The 23,307-nt window shown below is 43.6% G+C and overlaps 1 protein-coding gene across 1 annotated transcript in view; it reads left to right on the top strand.

Annotated features, from left to right (window-relative positions):
- oca2 (oculocutaneous albinism II) overlaps positions 1-23,307 on the top strand; it is a gene marked incomplete at its 5' end in the record, with an annotated part of 177,527 nt that overhangs the window by 32,977 nt on the left and 121,243 nt on the right. The window contains 5 exons of the mRNA XM_084308397.1: positions 2,403-2,474; positions 3,166-3,231; positions 16,644-16,700; positions 19,168-19,292; positions 21,171-21,309. Coding sequence (XP_084164523.1) covers positions 2,403-2,474; positions 3,166-3,231; positions 16,644-16,700; positions 19,168-19,292; positions 21,171-21,309 — 459 coding nt within the window. The remainder of the gene's footprint in view (positions 1-2,402; positions 2,475-3,165; positions 3,232-16,643; positions 16,701-19,167; positions 19,293-21,170; positions 21,310-23,307) is intronic.

Here is a 23,307-nt window from a genome sequence, read left to right as displayed (position 1 = left end):
ACACACACACACACACACACACGCACACACACACACACACACACACAGTATAGTGCTCTACTATACATCACAGTAGAGTGACCTATTTTCATGGCATTTATACCAATAAAATAAAGATGTCAGAGGAGCAGGGGGGGGGGGGGGGGGGGGTTCGTGGCTTTACTGCCTGATTACACACAGGCATGCTTATTGTAGGCCTCAATTATTTTTATTAATAATGGATGCATCGTACATGACTATGGTAGGAGATCCCCGCTTGATCAGGGTGGTCCCAAAGAGCACTGTTGAAATTGTCTGCAATACCTTTAGACAGTCAGCTCCTTATAGATGATCACACAGAGAATTAACTAATTACATGCCGTTGCTTGGAGGTCAGACCAACAACACCAACATCTCTTTGAGTTTCATCCACCAGCTTTGCCTTTGGCTCATTTCGCCTCTTTCATCGCTACTGTTTTAACCCCACAACTCCCAGCTGTCATTCGCTAATTAACACTTGAGTTAATCATGTAATTCTAAATTCTCTCTTGGAATACTACTCTCCTGGATGCTTTGTGAAGCTTGAGACGACTGTATCTACGGTTTCTCCATCGTTACGACAGATAATTCATATCTAATAACAGAGATATGACAGATAATATATATATTATATATATATATATATTATTTGTACTCCTGTTGGGGCCTCTTGGACCAGATCGACATGTTTTATCTGGCTAAATAAAGGTAAAATAAAATAAATAATGAATTAACTGCTTCTAAACATAGAGATACAGTTCAGACCGTCACTGGTAAGACCACGGCTCAAAGTTGTATTTATATACCGTACAATGTCGTTCCAAGTGCTTTGACCAGATTTAACATGTCCTATCTACTGTACTTAATTAGATGTCTAATTATGTAGTTAACACCAATTCCATCTTCCCCAGCAACTTCATTAGCCTATCAAGGACATCAACACTACAGAGAATCTAAAGGATATTTGTACAAGACACTATTGTACATCTATTGTACATCTATTTAGCATGACCTCAGTCAGGGTCTTTCTCTGAACCATCCCAAACTACAGTTACATAACTTTCATTCATCCCAACCTGAGGAATAACCGTCACAAATCTAAACATGGTGGTTATATTGTAGTTGTTCTCAACCAGAATAGTATAGTATAACTTGAGATTGTATAATATAGCATTGTATAGCAGTGTACATACAGTAAAGACCCAGTTCCTCATCCGTAGCTAACAGTGTATTGCACTACCACAGGACCATAGCATGTCCTACCATGCTCTGTAAATAACTCATGTGTACATATACCGATATGCCCTACTTTGTTTACTTGTTTTATTGCACAATGTCGTTCTATTGGATTCTTATTATATATTACTATTGTATTTGCACAATCGTTGCGGGCAAGACCCCCCGCATTTCATTGTATACTTGTATGCCGTGACAAATAAAACTCTTGACTTGACTTGACCAGGGGGTCCAAGATTTCGGTGGGTTGTGAAAGATACAAATACATCCTCATGTTTATAATCTTTGGTACAGATGCTTTATTCTGGTGAAATATGGAATATTTAAATATCTAAATTCCTCCTCCAATGATTAATCAGGTGAAATAGCTTGAAAATGGAAACTAATCGTGGTTCTTTGGTTTAAAAAAAAAAAGAAAAACGTTGCAAAAGGCATCCCTCTGTTTTTAGGGGTCAGGCATCAAAAAGGTTGAGAACCACTGCAGTATGAATCCAGCCTTTGAGGTGCCCTTGATTTCAAGCCCCGTCTTCAGTATTTCAGTCACAGGGTTCACTGAGGAGTCAATACCCCTCAAATCACAACTTCTCCTCAGATGTAATGAGGGCAGCTAACACCAAGTCACACCTAATTAAGGCAAAGAGGCGCTTGTCATTACCTGGCACCTAGCAGCCCCAAGTCCCGACCACCATTCCTCCGAGCCACCTTGCAATTATGACCTGTGCCGCACGTTGAAGCTGCCTGCCAATTACGGTTCCTGATGGAGTTTGTGTGTGTTTGTGTGTGTGTGTGTGTCTGGGGAGGGGAGGGGGGCAATTGGAGGGAGATATACAATTAAATACAACATATATGAATTATTATTAAATACAATCCTATTCCAGGCCATTCTCACATTTTAGAAAATGTCCAATATTAGAAAATAAAATGATAAATAAACATCAACCTGTCCCTGACCACAAAAACATCAACCCTCCCGATGCATTTGAGAGTCCCAAAACATCAAAATAAGACCTATATAAATCATGTTGCATTTTGAATATCTTGATGGTTGTCATTGAATGGTAACCATAACCTGTTATTTTTATTACCAATATGTCTTGCAAACGGAATACTATGAATTGTATCAATCGACACATCCTTTGAACTTTCAGATCGTCCACCGTACCTTGGCTGCCATGCTGGGCTCTCTGGCTGCTTTAGCTGCTCTGGCCATCATTGGTGATGTAAGACTGTTTGTACTGTTTTTCCATTCTGCAACATGTGACTGTTACTGTAGCTGTAGCGCCAGTTAGCTTTCAGGCCAGCTGCCAGGGCAAAAGTTATTATATTATAATAGTAAAAATTAATACACAGAACGGAGTGAAACATGTACATATGTTGTAAATGGTGCATTTATATAGGTTTTTTTTATTATCCAAAGCGCTTTACAATTTGTTCCTCACATTTACCCATTCACTCACACATTCATTCACACATTCACACACATTCACACACACATTCACACACACATTCACACACACATTCATTCACACATTCACACACCAATGGCTGAGGTAACCATGCAAGTTGCCAACCTGCTCATCTGGAGCAGTTAGGGCTTAAGTGTCTTGCTCAAGGACACTTCTACATGCTGCCGGGAGGAGCGGGAATCGAACTGGGAAGCTCCGGATTACTACACGACTGCTCTACCTCCCGAGCTACTGTTTCTTCCTATTCTACCTTTAAGAAAACTAAAATAAAAAAAAGCTGATTAATTTTTGCCACTCGGGCTATTTTATTATATTATATGAAATCAATAAGGCGTAACAATATTTCTATGTGTATATATTTAAAATATAGTTTCAGCACAGATGTCTCTATATATAATTTCTCCGGGTGAGAAAATCCGGATTACATTTTTTTTGTCTCTCACAGCGACCAAGTCTGGTGACCGTGGTGGAGTGGATTGACTACGAGACGCTGGCCCTTCTGTTTGGGATGGTGAGTGAGACTCGGACACGTTGATCAGATGTTCATTCATTTAAAAGACTTTCCTTTGATGAAGTCCTTTCGTAAGATCTTATGCAGAAAAACAGCCTGCCCTCAGAAACAACATCTGACTTGAAGGATAATTCTGGTTATCAATCTAGACTCAACCCCCGGTTTTGATAATTTGGCATCATAGGCTATACTGGTCGATTCTGACCACCATTTTGGCCTTGTCTCTCTTCCAAGATGGCTGCCTGTAACCCCTTCGAACTGCAGTCCAACAGGGCAACGGACAACAATGTTTTCTATTTATTTATTTTGAATTACTTTGAAAGCACATATTTTGCTGTTGAACTGCAGCCTGGATAGTTGTTGCCAGTAGAGGCAGAGAACATGGCTGCTTTTCAAAAAGAAAATGCCAAATGTTTGTGTAGTTGCAGAGAAGGTAAAACATTGTAAATGCATGATATTACTGTTCCACTGTGACCTGTTTACAAGACCCAGTAATAAGACATCAAATTGTTATATTTCTGTTGATATATTTCTCATATATCAACACATAGCAACTGTTGTGTATTCCAACATGGAAGATGAATGGTCATTCTAAACATTCTGTGCAAGGCCTCTATTCCTGTCCAGAGTCCGTAAAAACACGACTCCTTTGTGGTCGAATTGATGCGATTTTGGTCTGAATCAAGCAGTACGATGCCAGATGATACTGTAGCTGGCGGCATTTACAGTATAGTGTAATAAAACCCCCACTTATTTTAACATCTGAGCTCTATGTAGGCTCCTCCAAGCACCTCTGATGAACCCACTTAGCTCCTGTCTCTGAATTCGGTTTCTATGGAGGGAAGTCTTTAGTGATCTTGATGTTTTCAAAGCCTGTCTCCATGGAAACAAACACGACCAGTCAAGTTTGATATTTAAGCAATATCACACAAGAGGGAGCGCTGTTACTGTTGTGAAGGATCAGATTAAACCGAATATATATATTTATTTATGGATATATATTTAATAGTATTTGTATATCGTTTGATATCCCTTGTATATTCCTTGTACATATACACTGAATATCCCTTTAGTCTACTAACAGCCCATAATAGTTTCATTCTCTCATTGGACAAGAACTTGGGGCCAGCAGCCAAGCCCCTTGGTTCAAGTTCAATCGTGCCGACGAACATGTCGTTACTAGCCCGGTTCCGCGTAGGAATACGTCTGGCGAAATACGAATGGTACTATTTGTTCACAGCGCATATATATATGGCGCAAGTAAAGTAGAACTTTCTTTTAGTCCCTTAGCCCTTAGTTCTTTACCCTCCAACCTAGTGGCAAGACGTTAAGCCTCACCCACGATACACGTGTGGTGCAGTATGGTCAACTTGGCCTCAGAATGGCATTGAGACATCGTGTGGATTAATAGTTGAATTGTCATAGTTTGGCACTATACCGTCGAGTGGGACGTATTTCTATTAAGTTAATAATAGTCTATTATGTATGGTGCATCGTTCGGTTAGAGTTATACAGTGAGTAGTACCCCCATCGTTTCCTCGCGTTATCTAGAGTCTTAACCAGGCTGGGCAGACCACGTGTGGTGCTTTCATCCGAGGAGTTCTGGGCTAGGACGAGTGGACCTGCACATTGGATTACCTTACCCGGACGACGGCGAGCCCTACACGGCTTGGATTATCTACTTGCTTTGGGTGCTTTGATTTATGCCATGGATAACAGCCAACACTGGTGAGTGTTGGAACTACCCCCCGAGAGGAGTCCAGGTGAGACGGCGCTCTACCCCGAGTGAGGTCGCCTCACGTCTCTTCGTTGTGGACCGGCAGCTACCGTCTACAAGAGGGCCCAACTGTATTCATCTGTGGACCAAGGTTCTGTGGGCACCGTGTTCAGCACTCTGAATTCTCCCAAGAAATCGTTGGCCAGATGGGATATCGCCGGCGGCTCTCCTAACCCCCCCCCCCTACTGACTTACAACCAGCAGGACCCCCCTTTAGTATATCCAGCTATAATCATTAAGTACCATCGCTATAGTTCCCTAAAGAACCAGGTTGTATACTTGCTTCCTGCGTAACCAGAGATTGGACATTCAATGTTGATTTGCCTACGAATACTCATTTGCCTTACAAGTGCATTCAAATCATAAATGTCATTAAGTGAACGTTGTATATACCCTTTGCTATATATTAAATATTCGACTTATACATTTGTGTGGACTTGGTTTCATGGTGGGAAAGTGTTCATCATATCTATATCATGTACTGTGTGGCCAGTAGTTAAAGTACATAAAGCGGTAGTGGTTTAATGATACCATACTTATCAATACAGTCAGGGAATTGTACCCCTCAGTTACAGTTACTGTATAGTGAATAACAGCACAGCTGTGATTCAGTCGCAGGAGTGATATATACTGTATTTCCCAGTGCTGTTATACTGAATATCAGCACTCATGGAATGCTTTTTATCCAATCAAATGACTCGGTTGGAACTAATTGTTATATATATATATCAGAAGTCATTATGAAGCAAAAGGGACGAAACAAGCTCATAATGAAGTTCAAGTTCAAGTTCAAGTTGGTTTTTATTTGTCACGTATAAGGTACATTACAGTGAAATGCTTGGTTCTGTATGAGCCCCGGAGAATGTGCTTCATACAGTAAAAAAGTAAGTACATACATATATAGCTTATCATTTACATAAAACAATTGACAATTAGATTAATCAATCCTCGATAGGGGTGTAAAGGTACACATATCCGTACCGAACCGAACCGAACCGTTTCAGTGTGTACCGTACCCAGTGGTGCAGTCGTGGTCACACGCGGTTACACGCCGTGTTACCAGATCACTGAGGCAGAAGTACGCGCGATCGCGCACGGATGTGTACTCGCGTGTACACGCACACAAAAATGCGCTGTATCCATTCGTTGTGACTAAGTACCCGGCAACCGTTTTACATAACAAAAAGCGCAGGTAGACTAAGTGTCTGGGTGTTGGCTATCTGAATGCATCTCCCCCTTCATTCTGTGTGACACAGGCAGTGGAGGTGAATACTAATGTGGCTTGGAATTCGTGATGGGGGTCTACCTGCTTATGATATTGAATCAAGCCTCTGTGCTGCGCGCCAGCTTTCCACGCGCACATTCACACAAATAGAGAGCAAGAAGAGCTTGTATGATAGAAAGATTGCACTTGCGTATATGCGCTTGTGTGTGTGTGCGTGCGTGTGTATAAATCAGTTCTGTGCGCATGCACGTACCCGCGCGCGCACGTGGCGTGGCGTGTTACCAGTTCCCATATTACGACTGCACCACTGACCGTACCGTACCGAACAGCTGTGTAGTGTACCGAACAAATACAACGGTACTAACGAAATGCTTATTATTAGTAAAAAAAAAATACAAGTCGATTATTAATTTCAATATAGAATATTCGTTGACAGCCCTACAAGTACAATTACTGTAGTTACTGCACACTACATCACCCCTGGGTGGAACATGGAAAGCCAAACTTTCCCCCACTGTACCGAAAACCCGTACCGAACCTTGACTTCAAAACCGAGGTACGTACCGTACTGTGGTTTTTGTGTACCGTTACACCCCTAATCCTCGATTTTTAAACCATAATTGTGTGTTTTAGGCAGAACTTTCTTTTTCAGCACACTGATATCTTAACCATGCTTCACAGGATGTTTAGAATGCCCTATTTGTTGCCATGTTGGAAGAAACAACAGTTGCTATGTATTGTAGCGACCCTGGGATTGGGGCGATTGGTCAGCCGAGCTGTCACTCTGCACTCTGCCAACCTGGGGCTGGCGGCGACGCTATTGGTCGCGCGAGCCGGGGGTTGGCACTTGGCAGAGGGGAGGGGGCAAGGGCTGACCTGGGAAGTTCAGGTGCAGTCTACTAATTACAAGCAGAGGTGATGCACCCTGTCTTGTGTACGGAAAACATGCGGTTATCCGCATAGTTATATGAGTATAGCGAGCGTTCTGCGCTCTATGTGGAACATATCCCATAACAGCCTAAATACTGAATACATTTCTCCACATGTACATGTACACACCCATCCACCTGGCCACACCCCCATCCGCTCCTCTACATAAGCAGGGGTGTGGCCATACTAACAGCTCCTTCCCAAGTCTTTCACCACCGAAGGCGAAGACCCCGGCTCCTCAGTGAGTCCAGCGCAGAGCACAAGTCCTTCAGGGTACCAGAACAGATCTGCACCCCGGCGGACAACGGGTTAACTGACCTGGTCCGGCGCGACCAGAACCAGTCCTGTGTCCTAATCACGCCACCATCCCCAGTCCTAAGAGGGGGGCAGGTATGCGTGTCGATCTAAAACATCACAGAGGGCGCCACCAAGACGGTCAGAACTATAAAAGCACTGCGCCCGGTGGCCCACCCCAAAAGCGTGAGACCCCTCCGCAAATGCTTTGATCTATTCCGTTATCTTCCCCCAGAGATGAACGAGAATTCATCGAGACTAACCTAGTACACTGGCGCTCGGAAGAGACAAACTCCATCCTAGTTGCCCCATAAAAACGCTGTTTCAATGATGAGCAACCAAGGCGCGCAAGCCCATGCGTGGTTCCACACAGAAGCACCCAGGGCCAGCACTGTACACGTCGAGACCCAAAACATATCAATGGTAATTCTAACAAGAACCCAGATAACGTTCCCTCCAAGCCGCCTGGGAGAGCGGCAGGAAGCTGGCCAAGACACAGATATGGGTCCCATATGACGCATCCGAGGGAAAACACCCGTCAACCCTGCCCTGTATAAAAGAGAGGAGACAGGGAACCCCCAGAGAGACTTCCCACGTGAGTAATAATTGAAAAGATATATGTAACATTGAGCTACGTGACCAAGCTCAAGACATATGCAACAGAGCGCAGAGCAGAACTTCTTTTTAAGTTATCACGCACCACATAACTCATCTTGACAATAACAGAGGTCCACAACATGAGCCTGAAAAGAACTCACAGAAGTCTCACAACCAATAGAAACGCGCCCAGTGATGTACTCTATGGTGGGGGGAATTCCGTGACCCACCTGCCCAAATATGGTGTGGGACCAGGGAACTCCCTCCCCCCCCCCTCTCCCTACCCTGTGACGCGCTGACCCAACAGCGTGACAGGAAGCCCGAAGGACAGGAGGTCCAACCCCCTGACCAATCAGAAAAAAGGGGAGGGAGGGTTTATCAGTTCACCCCCTCATGATCCCTCACCCCTGATACGATGCAATGACAAAGCAGAGCCATGACACCAGTCATAGCGTGCTACATGAAGCGCATGTATACCTGTTCAAGGTAACAGCTTCACATAGACTCATGTGCGAACCTGCCACCTGAATTTTTACACCTTTACCCTAAAGGAAGAAAAAACACAGACCAAGAGAGGGGAAAAGGGCCCTGGTACAAGAGCTTACACATGTAACTTCTGTAGGCCAACACCTAACCCAGTTGTGGATCTTAAACGTGAAAACGATACACACAACCCTCCATGACAACAAAAAAAGGGCAAAAGTACACTCTCACCACTGTAAGAGGAACGCAGTTTTTCATGACAAGAGAAGACACAAGTCCTTGATTAAGTACTGGTCACAGGCCTTGAAGTCCACATGACAGCGACCAAACAATTTTCAGAAAGAAATTGTCTCTCTAAGCAAGAGCACAACCCCAGCAGAAGCTGAGGGATTACACTGTATCCCCAAAAACATAGTGAATCAACACACATCTTGTAAACAAAATCATGTTTGAGGGGAGGGGGGGGCCCAGGGGAAAACCAGGGAAAAACCCACCCCTCACCACCTTACCCCTGATACGACGCCAATGTGTAGAGTAAGCTTTACATCATGCACGCCAGCACAGCCGAATACCTTGTTTGAACAGGCACAGCCCTGCTTATGTGTGAAAAAAACCTTGCCACTTGTTATTGTCATCACAAGCTGAGAGAGGGACTCATCCCTCGATCACATGCCACTATGCACAGTATTGTAGGGTAACCCAGCCAGTTGTGGGCTCAGCCACGTTGTCTAACGTTACATGAACACACACAACTTCTCATCATACAACAAAAACCCAGTTCATTTTTAGGGGGAAGGAAGGAAGAGTGGGGTAATGTCCAATGGACATCTTACCTGCACCAACGAACGCAGGACGAAAGGCCGCAACATAGGTCTCCACGTTGACGAAAGGCCTCTCGCTGGTGGGGCAAAAAGAAGCTATGGCCGGAGCCTCGCTCCGGCGAGACGCCCCCCTCCTGCAGCCGGTCATGGTGCAGGCCCGACTACATTTTCTGTCAAAGATGATGTCGTAGTCAGAGTGCCAGGGCCTGCCATTCTCACGGCTAATGCCAATGGTTGTAGCACAAGCTAACAGCTAACTCTAGGCTAACTGATAGCATCAAGCTAACGTTCCCAGCCGAGTGAAAACGGGCAGCTAACGTCATAGCTAAACAGCTAACTGGCTAACAGTTAGCTCAACCCGGCTATCGCTAACCACTAGCTAACGCAGAAGCAAGCTAAGCGGCTACCACTGAAAACTGTACAACGTGAGAAAAGCAATACAGGCCAACACTTCAGACAGCCACTGTCTTCTCCTCTTCTCATCCGAAGAGAGAAGGGAAAAAGAAGGCAACACACGTCCCTCTTCAGAACGGTGTTTACCAAACACAGCGGTGCCGGCAACAAGTCCCTCGCGGACTATAGCCGACTTGAGCATGGAGATATTCTCATAATGAAACACCAAGCTCACCTCCCTCGCACCTTTTTTTTCTTTTTTTTTTAAAACAGGGCCAGCATGGCGACAGTGGGTATCCGTTTGTCCAGAGACCCGGGGAATTGAACCGCAGATTTGGAATCACGGTCCCAGGAAATGAGGAGCTCATGTTAACGTGTGCATCAAACCAGAACCCCCTCCACGCCGCTAAGTGGCAGCGAAAAAGGATACTAGCCTAGAGCCGGACCTTCGTAAGCTGTGTAGTTGTTCCCCCCACAACCAACACACCTGGCGCCCGCGTTGCAAAAACATCACCCACCCCAGAGAGGCCGTCAGCCCTCACACGGCAGAGCGCCTCCCAAGCAAAGTGTCCAACTGCAGAGCCGGAGGTAATGCCGGCGGGGATTGCTCAGCGACGCGAGCCCCTAATACGAAGCGCCGGTGGAAGTCAGAATGATCATCATTTTCTAGACACTCCGGTGGTGAAGACATTATCGCTGTATTTCCTCGAAAATAGTGAGAGAGAAAACAAAGATATAATGTCAACGCAGCTCCTTCTCTTCAACGTAGCTCCTTTCCAACAACTATTTCGGTCACTAAACTCAAGTGGTGTATACAGACACTTGTCGGTGGTGAAAATAGGGAAGGAACTGTTAGTATGGCCACACCCCTGCTTATGTAGAGGAGTGGATGGGGGTGTGGCCAGGCGGATGGGTGTGTACATGTACATGTGGAGAAATGTATTCAGTATTTAGGCTGTTATGGGATATGTTCCACATAGAGCGCAGAGCGTAAGCTATAACGAAATATAACCTGTAACTGAAGTTATAATAAACCAAAGTGAGAAACAACAACAGCCTCGGTGAGTCATTCATTAGCGATGACGATACAGTATTAATATATGAGAAATGCATACAAAAAATATGTAACTAATTGGTGCTTCATTACTGGATACAAATGTAAGCCCCAAATCACAAGGTAATGTCCCCATGGGCTGGACAAGTCTTCTTTAAACAAGTCAAGAAGAAACATCACAATAAATCAAGAACAAAATCCACCATAAAATCCAAATATGCAACACTCCCAGACATTCCCCAGCGAAGGTAAGGAAAAACTCACTAAAAACCTAGCAATAGGAAAAAAGCACCACAGGCGATGTGGAGGAGAGAAACCTTACTCTGACCACTGCACAGAAATGAGGCATTTTGGAAGAAAGAGAACTATACACAATCATTCCGTGCAGGTCTCTATCAAGACAAAGATAACCTGCACACTCTTCTACTGGACAACGTTTCAAGCCTAGTGGCTCTTCATCACGTGACCTGGGTTGACCTGGTGTGAACTGATGAAGAGCCATTAGGCTCCAAGCACTGTAACCAAGTGTTGCAGTAGATGTGTGTGTGTTTATTTTCTTATTTGTGGGATTTCTAGCCCAGCATCTACCAAGGGATGTGCATATTCCCCTCTCAGTATCTTAACCAGGCACCATAGCGCACCAGAAATGCAGCAATTCCCATCAGCTCTCATCACACTCTGTTAAATGCTGTTGGATCCTTTTCCCAAAAGCTTTCCAAACCAAAAAACAACATCTATCATTAGACATACTCTATACTATACATAAAGTACAAAAACATTTATTCAAGGAAAATGGGGCGATCCACTCCCCTTATATTAGTATTTCTTTACTTTATTGAGACAGTTGGAAGACTTGGTGACAGAGTACAGGAGAGAAGGTTCTGGAAGGATTTGATCCCAGGCCGACAGGGGTATAGAGGAGGTTTTGGCAGGATTCGTCCCTAAGCCAGCAGGGGTATAGAGGAGATTTTGGCAGGATTCGACCCTAGGCCAGCAGTGGTAGAGGAGAGAAAGTTCTGGCAGGATTCGATCCTAGGCAAATAGGGGTACAGGAGAGAAGGTTTACATGAGGTCTACTCAGACTACAGGTCTACGTGAGGTCTACTCAGACTACAGGTCTACGTGAGGTCTACTCAGACTACAGGTCTACGTGAGGTCTACTCAGACTACAGGTCTACGTGAGGTCTACTCAGACTACAGGTCTACGTGAGGTCTACTCAGACTAGAGGTCTACTCAGACTACAGGTCTACGTGAGGTCTACTCAGACTAGAGGTCTACTCAGACTACAGGTCTACGTGAGGTCTACTCAGACTAGAGGTCTACTCAGACTACAGGTCTACGTGAGGTCTACTCAGACTAGAGGTCTACTCAGACTACAGGTCTACGTGAGGTCTACTCAGACTAGAGGTCTACTCAGACTACAGGTCTACGTGAGGTCTACTCAGACTAGAGGTCTACTCAGACTACAGGTCTACGTGAGGTCTACTCAGACTAGAGGTCTATGTGAGGTCTACTCAGACTACAGGTCTACGTGAGGTCTACTCAGACTAGAGGTCTACGTGAGGTCTACTCAGACTAGAGGTCTACTCAGACTACAGGTCTACTCAGACTACAGGTCTACTCAGACTACAGGTCTACGTGAGGTCTACTCAGACTACAGGTCTACGCAAGGTCTACTCAGACTACAGGTCTACGTGAGGTCTACTCAGACTATAGGTCTACGTGAGGTCTACTCAGACTACAGGTCTACATGAGGTCTACTCAGACTACAGGTCTACATGAGGTCTACTCACACTACAGGTCTACATGAGGTCTACTCAGACTACAGGTCTACATGAGGTCTCAGACTACAGGTCTACGCAAGGTCTACTCAGACGACAGGTTTAAATGAGGTCTACATAAACTCAGACTACCTAATATTATAATGACTCCTCAATCGACTTATTGGTATTCAAACTATCCATGACTGGAAGTTTAATGCCATATAAATGTGGACTTTATCTGATAAAGTTGATTAGCCTACTACACTCAACTGTCTTTTTCTATCCAAGTGTCATGGGCATTGATATTTCATGCATTACATTCCCTTTGTGCAACAGGACATGTCAGGACAGGACAGCCTTTGAAAGTGAGCCTTTGATATGATAGAATGCTGGACGTTGACAAGAATTCATGTCTTTGAAGAGATGTTCATGAGAAGAGAACATATGTGAGGCAGTGCTACCATCTTGAGTCGGTCAAACGACTTATTTTAATTTTTTTATTATCTTTTTCCCCTTCTTTTTCCGTTTTTTCTCCCATCCCAGTTAGTTATCCCAGTTAGTCGTTATGCCAATTCCCACTCCCCTTCCTGGTCGTTGCGCACTCTACCCCCTACCGTCGGTCTGGGAGGGCGGAGACTATCACATGCTTCCTCCGACACATGTGTAGCCAGCCCACCGCTTCTTTTCACCTGGCAGCGCGGACTCTCACTGGGAGAGTGTAACGTGTGGAAGGTCACACTACCTCTCCCAGATCCTTCCCTTGCTGTGCAGGCGCCCCGACCGAACTGTAGGAGTCGCTGTTTACGATGACCAGGACCCACCCACGCCGACTTCCCATCCGTTAACACTGCCAATTGTGTTAGGATGGACGGTCGGCCAAGCCGGAGGCACCACAGCCGGATTTGATCCCACTGGCTCTGTGGTGGTAGACAGACGCATAGTCCGCTGCGCTACCCGGCCGCCCTGGTCAAAGGACTTCTAATGTGATTGTGTTCAATAGACAGAACGCCTACAGCTCTCTTTCAGTTGTCTCACAAAGTTGGAAGTTGTGGCAACGCGAGAAAAAAAAGATCCATCGCTGCCTGTCAAATCATTTAGAATCTAGAAGAATATATTGTATTATGTAATCCCTCTTTTTACTGCATTAATGCTGGTTCATACACTTATACACTCTCACCACGAACAACGAAACAGGCTAAGAAACTATGTAAATACCATGATCAAATCTACACAAAGAAATGTTGTCAATGAGAAAACTGAGGGAAACAAAAACAAACCCTGTGTGCTTTGGAAATTACTCAACAACCAACTAGGCTGCAGTAAAAAAAACTGAAAACCAGATTTACAAACATCAACATAAAGACAGAAAACACTCTCATCACAGACAAGCTGGATGTGGCCAATTACTTAAACATATTATTTACAAACATAGCCACAACACTGCAAACTACCCTCCCACTCTGGGCATTTTGGGGTAGAACACATCCAAGCCTTCTACAAAAACGTAGGGGTTCGCAAAGACGACTTCAAACTCGAAATGGTAACAACCAGGGGCGGATTTAGGATTGTAGGAGATCCGGGGCTTAGCCCAGAAAAAATGATTTATTTTTTACTTCGACAGCACAACCTTTAACTTATACCACCACCTTAAAGCGGACAAAAGGCACTAGAGCAGTGGTTCTCAACCTTTTACACCAAGTACCACCTGAGAACGTAGCTGGCTCTCCAAGTACCACCATATGGCCGACGTTAAAATACAGTCTATTCAGCTATGCACAGTTCACGCAGGAGGCAAATGTATTCCTAATACCATTATTTATTGTTAACTTTTGTCAGACACAGCCACAATGTACAAAGGGGTAGCACTAGAACTAGCAAACTCGTCCACACAACTCATACAATGCAAGGGGCATTGAGAACATAATAACTAACATTCTCACATGGCAAGTGAAAAAATTAAGAACAACTGTATTTCAGCAAATGTACTTAATTATCTCTCTTTCTCTCTCTCTCTCTCTCTCTCTCTCTCTCTCTCTCTCTCTCTCTCTCTCTCTCTCTCTCTCTCTCTCTCTCTCTCTCTCTCTCTCTCTCTCTCTCACACACAGCAAGCAAGTGTCCTTCATTCTCTCTCTCTCTCTCACACACACACACACACACACACACACACACACACACACACACACACACACACACACACACACACACACACACACACACACACACACACACACACACACACACACACACACACACACACACACACACACACACACACACACACACACACACACACACACACACACACACACACACGCACGCACACAAAAGGCAGCAAATTAGACCCAGGCAACTACCGGCCTGTTTCTATTCTTACATCCATCACAAAAGTTATCGAAAAAATAGTCTACGAACAAGTCGAAAAGTACCTTGCGGAAAAAAAGCTAATCTACGAATTCCAACATCCCATTCCACTGACACATGCCTTCTCTATTTTAACGACCACATCAAACACAAGGTGGACGCGCGCAAATACTGTGGCATGGTCATGCTGGACCTCCAAAAGGCTTTTCGTCAATCACTCCATTTTGATTGATAAGCTAAAAGCAATTGGTTTTGACAGTTCATCAGTGAGCTGGATGCAATCCTACCTGGAGGGGAGAGAACAGATGGTGCAGGTGAACGGTACACTGCCCCCCCCCCCCCCCTTTCCAGTGAGCTGTGGTGTTCCACAAGGAAGCATCTAGGACCTTTACTGTTCCTAATTTATGCAAATGACATGTCATCAGCTTGTGACTGCAACTTGTTCCTGTTTGCGGATGACTCAGCCCTGCTGGTCTCTGACAGGAACAAGTTGCAGATTGAAAAAGCCCTCAGCTCTGAACTCGGCAGAATCTGCACCTGGCTTGCTGATAACAAACTATAATTACACCTGGGTAAAACAGAATCCATTCTCTTTGGATCAAATAGCAAGGCCAACGGCTTCTCTGTTACAGTGGGTGACAATATTGTCACAAGGAAAGATGAAATTACCTACCTGGGTTCCATCCTAGAGCCAAATCTTTCCTGTGACAAAATGGCAACCAATGTAATCAACCAACGAACAAGATTCCTGTACCGGATCTCCTATCTGGTAAACAAGAATACCTTGAAGACTCTGACAGGAGCACTCATTCAAGGGTACTACGACTATGCTTGCACCTCAAGGTACCAAAGCACCTCAAAGGCCCTAAAAACAAGGCTACAAACATCACAAAACAAACTGGTCAGACTACTGCTTGGCCTTACTCCTAAAACCCACCTTACCCCTACCCATTTTGACAACCTAGGATGGCTTAGTAGACGACAGAGTACAGCAACTTGCAATGGGCCTGGTCTACAAGATACACTACACCACTAAGCTGTACATGTTGAAATACTTCCCAAAGGTCAGTAAATTCCACGACCAACACCAGAGGGAGTTCCACAAATCATGTTCAACCCAGATTCGGCTCAAACAAGGGACTAAACACGTTTAGCAAATTATTCCACAATAATGTGGAACGCCCTACCCACAGCCGTAAAATAATGTGAATCCCTACCCTCCTTCAAAACCGCTCTCAGAGAGCACCTACGGGTGGTTGCAATTAGAAACTGGCCCCGGTAAATGTCCAAACCCCACCCACCCACCCAACCCCCTCCAATGTACAGTTTCTTCTCCTTCGAATGTATATATTTTTCTTATGCTCTTTTAATTTTTTTTCCACAGTACTGTATATTTGTATGTCTTGTATATGTCATAAATGTCCCGATGAATTGAAAATGGAGGACCCTGATGTAAACAAGATGAAAGTATTTTTCTGGTCTGCATCCTCGTAGCAGTTGTTTGTATTGAGCCGTACTGTATTGTACCCATTCTGCAATCTGTTAATAAAGTTCTCAATCAATCAATCAACCATTATGAGAGATCAGAACCTATTTTAAAATACTGACACAGCAAAACAATAGAAGAGATCTAGTGTAATTTATAACAGTCAACGATATCATGACATTTGCATTACATTGCATTACAAATATGTCTGTTTCTCTCTCTTACAGATGATACTAGTGGCCATATTTTCAGAGACTGGGTTCTTTGACTACTGCGCAGTGAAGGTGAGATGGCTGTAAGATAGTAATGTCTCCCAGCCCAGAAAAATTACTTCGATACCGGGGTGGCTGGTCTACACACTCAGGTTTAATACCTGGTCAGTCGTCCCTACGAACACATTGTCAGTGTTCATGGGTGGGAAGCCAGTGGTGTATGAATCATTGCAACAGCGACTCCTACTGGCCGGTCTGGGGCGCCTGTTCAGCAGGGAGGGGATCTGGGGGAGATAGCATGAACCTCCACACATGTTACGCTCTCCCAGGTGAAAAGAAGCGGCTGGCGACTCCACATGTATCGGAGGAGGCATGTGGTAGTCTACACCCTTCCCAGACCGACAGTGGGGTAGAGCAACGACCAGGAGAGAATTGGCATAATGACAAAATTGGGGGATGGGAGAAAAGGTGAAAATCCAAAAAGTATATACCAGAGTAATTTGGGTACACATTTGAGTCATTCCATAACCCTACCTTCGAGCCGTGAGTCAGACATGGAAAACTACTTGTTTGTTGTGCACTGTTGTGTGTAAATGTGAGGACTGTGTATGATCAACCATTACCTGTTTATTTCACATAATTGTATGCAGTAGAACCTAGTACACTACACGGTCATCATTTCAATCAATTGAAAATCTTGCCTTGAGTACACCTTGAAATTTAGCAATGTAAGCTTTCACTGTCACTTTCTGAGCAGAATTCATAAAGTAAAACACCTTTCATAAATAAAGCATTTTTTTTGTATCTGCTTTTTAATTAGAAATGTATGACCTGTAAAATTATTCATTCTCACATTTATGATTATGTACAGTAATCAGGCCCTAATTGAACGGCTGAATTAAACCAGCCGAGTCACATCTCCCCTGGCACAAAATCATATAAATCATACAAAATGAGAAAGGAAGGCAAGTCCTCCAATTAATCCATTATTCTTCATCAAAATATAGGAACACTCTCTGCCTCAGGCATGGCTCCCCACCAAATGCTCCATAATCCAGAATGTCCCTAATAGATGCTGAAGGAGGGCAAATGGCTTTGTCCTTCAGCTACACCAGGTGGACTTGGGGAAACAAGGGATCATGCAGACTCATGCATTTTAAGTGGGTCTTTGGACAGGGGCAAGCACTCCAAATTAAAACATCATCTCAGACACAGCTCAGCTCCCCCGGACACCTTGTGCCGCTACACAGTGTGGCTGCCCTCGGCTGCTCCTGTGGGCTTAATGCTGGGACTGGGCTTAAGCTTCGAGCAGGAAGGAAGAGGTCCGTGGGTGTGTGTGTGTATATATATGTGTGTGTGTGTGTGTGTGTGTGTGTGTGTATATATATACAGTATATATATTAATGTGTGTGTATATATATATGTGTGTGTGTATATATATATACAGTATATATATTAATGTGTGTGTATTTACACATGTGTGTGTGTAAAATTCTCTATGGAGTGGCTATTGTCCTTGAAGGCAAATGTCTGAGAAGACCTGTCTGCTCAAAGCATTGTGTTGAAAGTAGGGATCCACCGATCCAACTTTTTCAGTCCCGATACCGATACCTGGGCTTTGGGTATCGGCCGATACCGAGTACCGATCCGATCCCCATTGTTCAATTAATAAACTGAATGCCTCACTGTGTGGAAGAGACTGGGATCATTCTTTTGTGCAAGGCAACATCAGGCTTGACTTAAAACATTCCTTTCCTAACTTAGTGAATATTTTTAAACAAATTAACACATAAATATAAATGTACTGAATTGTTATTTATTATTAAAAAATATATATATATATAATTATTATACTTTTTTAAATTTGTATACCCGATCTAGCTATTTTAGTCATATCGGGGCCGATATCAATATCGGATCGGTGCATCCCTAGTTGAAAGCCCAATCTGGAATCTGGGTAAACATATCAACTGTGGTGCTGAGACCAGTCCACCACTACTTAGCATGTTTATTCCATCAATCTCAGTATTCAGTGTACAAAACATCAGGGACCTGAAATAGACTGAACTGGTGGATCTCGGGGAAAGCTACAGTATAATAGCTTATTGATTCGACTTATTCAATTCCCTTAAATCATGAAAGGGAGATGTGGGTGTAGATGAAAGAGGAGGAAATGGGCTAAAGAAAGGTCTTGAAACCATCTTGATCCTCCAATCACAACTGTTCGCTTCCCTCTGACAAACGTAGGGAAGCAACAGTTGTGATTGGAGGATCAAGGAAAAGAGGGCGGGTTTGAGATGGGTCCATTCAGACAAGGATTGTGCAGAATGGGCTGTGACTAAGTATGAGGAAGGTGTTGCTACATCTTGTATTTTACTTTCTTTTTTTGTAGTGTACTCAGATACTGTCGTTTTGCCGCCCCAGAATGCTTCATTTGCACTTGGCTTTGATCTTAAATCTCTACCACAGTTGGATTGTGAATGGATTGATATACCCTGCGATTTCTATAATCATGGCCCATCTGTACTTCTCTCTGCAGGCCTACCAGTTGTCTAGAGGAAGAGTGTGGCCTATGATCATCATCCTCTGCCTCATAGCGGCCATTCTCTCTGCCTTACTGGACAACGTGACCACTATGATGCTCTTCACCCCCGTCACTATAAGGTACATGGTACAACTAAACTACTGTAAACTAAACTAAACTAAACTAAACTAACTACTAACCTTTTAAAGGTGCTATAGATAACATTATGCCACTAGATGTCGCAATAGAGCACCAAAGTCAGACAAAAACAATGGTGTGCTTACATAGGGAATTACATAGGGTACTACTACTACTGCTCTCATAAAGATGAATGACTCAGAAACATAATTTAGGTTCAACTTTACAGTAGGTTGAAAAAGAGAAAGTTGACAAGAAAGCAAGCCATCTTCTTTTTGAAAATGGGAGCAGAGAAACGGGGACCTCTCAACTAGCAGCACGTTTATCCAATCAGATGCATTCCACGTGTGGAAATGGGAAGTAGGGAGGGGATACATGCACACAACATTAACATTAATTTTGGACCCACCAAAAATCTTTAATTGATAAAATGGCGGGGGGAAGCAATACTTTCTAAAAGCTATGTGGATGTATTCTTATTTAATTTATTGTCAAAAGTATGCATAATGTTGTGTTAATTCCACAACAAGAGATATGTAATGTTAATTACCTGAAATTATTCCCTTTTTTGGGGGGGGGGGGGGGGGGGGGGACCCTGCATATATCGGTATCGGAAATTAAGAGTTGGACAATATATCGGTATATTGGATATCGGTAAAAAAGCCAATATCGAACATCCCTAATATTTAGTAGTCTAATTGTTGTATTGCCCCCTGACACCCACTTCTCAATATTGCAGCCATATGACTGTAATCAACGTTAAATGTAGGGCTAATAATGCCCTCCTCGCAGAGAGAGAAAAGCGGAATGTAGTCCAGTCCAGCCCACATTGTATCTCTAATAATAGAACAGCTGTAAACACTGAAGCTGTAATTTAACGTATTGTAATTTCTTCCAGATAAACGGCCCACGTCAGTCTCTTTCCTATTGTTTGTGTTTCTTTTCTCTGCCTTTGGATTATATTGGTAGATTTGGTACTGATAGTCATTATGAAGTGCTCACAATGGCTGTTGCTGCCAGGAGGACAGAGGGAACAACAAACCATCTCATCATCTAAAAATCTGCTAAAACAGTCACTTTCAACAACAATACATCAATAACTTTACACATCGTAGCAGCGGAACACTACTTCTCGTGTTTGATTTGGTTCTTTTCAGAGCACAGATGGAGACTCAACATTACTCCAATATGACAAAAATGTTATACCCTGTAGATTAGAACCTTGCAAAACAGTATTCCTAACATTGCACATTTGATAGATCTTTGCAAAAATACTGCTCCTAATTTGTCATGTGGCTTAACGGAGTAGCTTAGTTGTAGCTCAAATTAATAGATCATTTTTTTTCCTTCTATATTTCCCCCCTCTCAGGGCCGGCCCTTCATGGAGCCCTAAGCAGATATTGATTTTGGGGCCCCCATTGTCTCTGGGGCCACCCAGGGGTGTCATGCAAGGCAAAGTTCTTGGCGGAGGCAAAATTTGGGGGGGGGTACACCAATGGCACCTTACTCTCCTTTCCAACTTTGCATAAAATAATTAGCATAAGTTCCCATCAAAAGACTATATCCACAATGCAAATTCAATTAGAAAACAATAAAGCCACAGATGAAGGGAACCTGTCAACATGGTAATAGCTGTATTTTCAAACACAATCCATTCGATCACCTACAGCTACACCTTCCAAGCTACTGTGTTTTATATGTTTTATGTTCCTTGTTTTGCTTGTATCCTGTTGTCTTTGTAAAGCTGTATAATTGTATTGATTTTTCTTGGGGGGCCCTAAGCAGGCGTTTAGTTCGCTTATGCGTTGGGCCGGCCCTGCCCCCTCTCCTTGCAATCTAATCAGGGCTAAAAGACTTTTTCTATCTCTCTGATTTTGCAGGTTGTGTGAGGTGCTTAATCTGGACCCCAGGCATGTCCTGATTGCAGAAGTAATCTTCACCAACATTGGAGGGGCTGCCACAGCTGTCGGTGACCCGCCCAATGTGATTATAGTGTCAAATCAGGAGCTGCGCAAGGAGGTAGGCACCGAACTTTGTAATGATATGATAATAACCTACTCTCACTTTGTGTAATCTGGGGCACTTTGAGGAGGAAGCCAGTGAAGGACACGTTCTATTGGCACTGCAGCATTGAGGCTTCAAGTAAACATAATTTAAAATGTCACAGGCTGTGGTTTTTGATTGATTGATTGAAAACTTTATTAACAATTGTGTGTATTGAGCCGTACTGTATTGTACCCATTCTGCAATCTGTTAAGGGGATGCAGACCAGAGAAAGACTTTTGTCTTGTTTACATCAGGGTCCCCCATTTTCAATTCATCATAACATTTATGACATACACAAGTTACAGATATACAGTACTGTTACATCCAGACATTTATGACATACAAGATATACAAATATACAGTACTGTTTAAGAGACGGAGATCCTAAAAGAAAATATATACATTCGAGGGGGAAGAAACTGTACATTGGAGGGGGTTGGGTGGGTGGGTGGGAGGGAGGTGGTTTGGACATTTACCAGGGCCAGTTTCGAATTGCAGCCTCCCGTAGGTGCTCTTTGAGAGTGGTTTTGAAGGTGGGTAGGGATTCACATAATTTTACGGCTGTGGGTAGGGCGTGGTTGTACTGTACTACACAGTATGGTAAAAACGAAGCAGAGACTCCCCACAGAGAATGGGTGCTGGTGGCTCTGCACTCTACCCAGTAGGTGAGTGGAGTGCCTTATCACCTAGAATACAATCAGTTCAATCAACCCGAAGAGGTCTAGGCCAATTGTAACCAGTAGTACTAATGATTTGAGGGATCACCTTCATCCATTCAAAATAATTATGCGGCACTTTCCTGGGATAGCGTCTTCCAGGATAACGAGGCCCCTGTCAACTAGGCACAAGTGGTCATCCAATTGATCATTTTCTTTTTGCAGCCATGACTTTAGATTATGTACAACGAAGAGATGTTTGGCATCTTACCAGAGTGCAAATGTAACAGTAAAGTGCAATAGAAATATACAACGTACAGGTGATTCAACTGGAGTATATATAAATGAGTACTACTGAGTAATAATGCTAATCAGATGTATGTACAGTGTTATAATATTATTATGTACATAAGTAAGTCATACTGGCCAGCATTATAACTATTGTAGTAAGAGTAGGTATACGGATTATATGCAGATATATACAGACAGATATGGATAAATATATATATGGTAAATATGAATATATAAATATAGTGTATACAGCATTATTGTACATGCTATCGTACAAAGTTATATGGGTATAGTTTTAGGTAGTTATGATTACAGTGTAAGTGTATACGCAACAGAGTTCAACGTTTGTATAGTATGGGTAACAGAGCCTAGAGACTAGAGAGCATAGGCAATGGAGTTCAAAGAGTGTATATGTTATTGTTGTGGGGCTGTCATCATGGTACAGAGTTCAGAGAGATGACAGCTGTGTTCCAATTGGCTGTGTTCCAAGGTCTTCTTAATAAACAATTATCATCTCAATTGAGCTGCCATTTTGCCGCTGCTCTCATAAAGATGAACGACTCAGATGATTGTTTAGGACCATTTATTCCCGTAGTGATTAGCACTGACCTTGCCCCTCTGGGAAATGAGTGTGTCTGTGCCAAGAAAAACAAATAAATAAATAAAACAGCCCACAATATCACTGAGCCACCATTCAACACCAGGGTGTGAGTAATAATGCAGGGCAGGGAGGAGGGTTAGTGACGTAGCACTTCTTACACTGGCGTGCTGTAACCTTACTGACTGTATTGACCTTGGGCCTCTTAACATGCGAGGGCCCACATGTGGGCCCTCTTGAGGACGATTTGCCCACCTGCACCGGCGACCTCTAGCGGCTCAGGTGTGCATCTTTTTTAATACCGTTCAGCGGTTCTGGAGTTACATGCCGATATGTGAGGCGTGCACCGAAGTACACAGTGTTGTACAAATACAACACCGACTCCAGGGGCTCTAGCTCCGTCAATCATTTGGCGATCTCGCTCAT

This window comes from Notolepis coatsorum, assembly GCF_963971535.1.
Source record: "Notolepis coatsorum genome assembly, chromosome: 2".
NCBI lineage: Eukaryota > Metazoa > Chordata > Actinopteri > Aulopiformes > Paralepididae > Notolepis > Notolepis coatsorum.
This window is presented reverse-complemented; position numbering and strand designations above follow the sequence as displayed.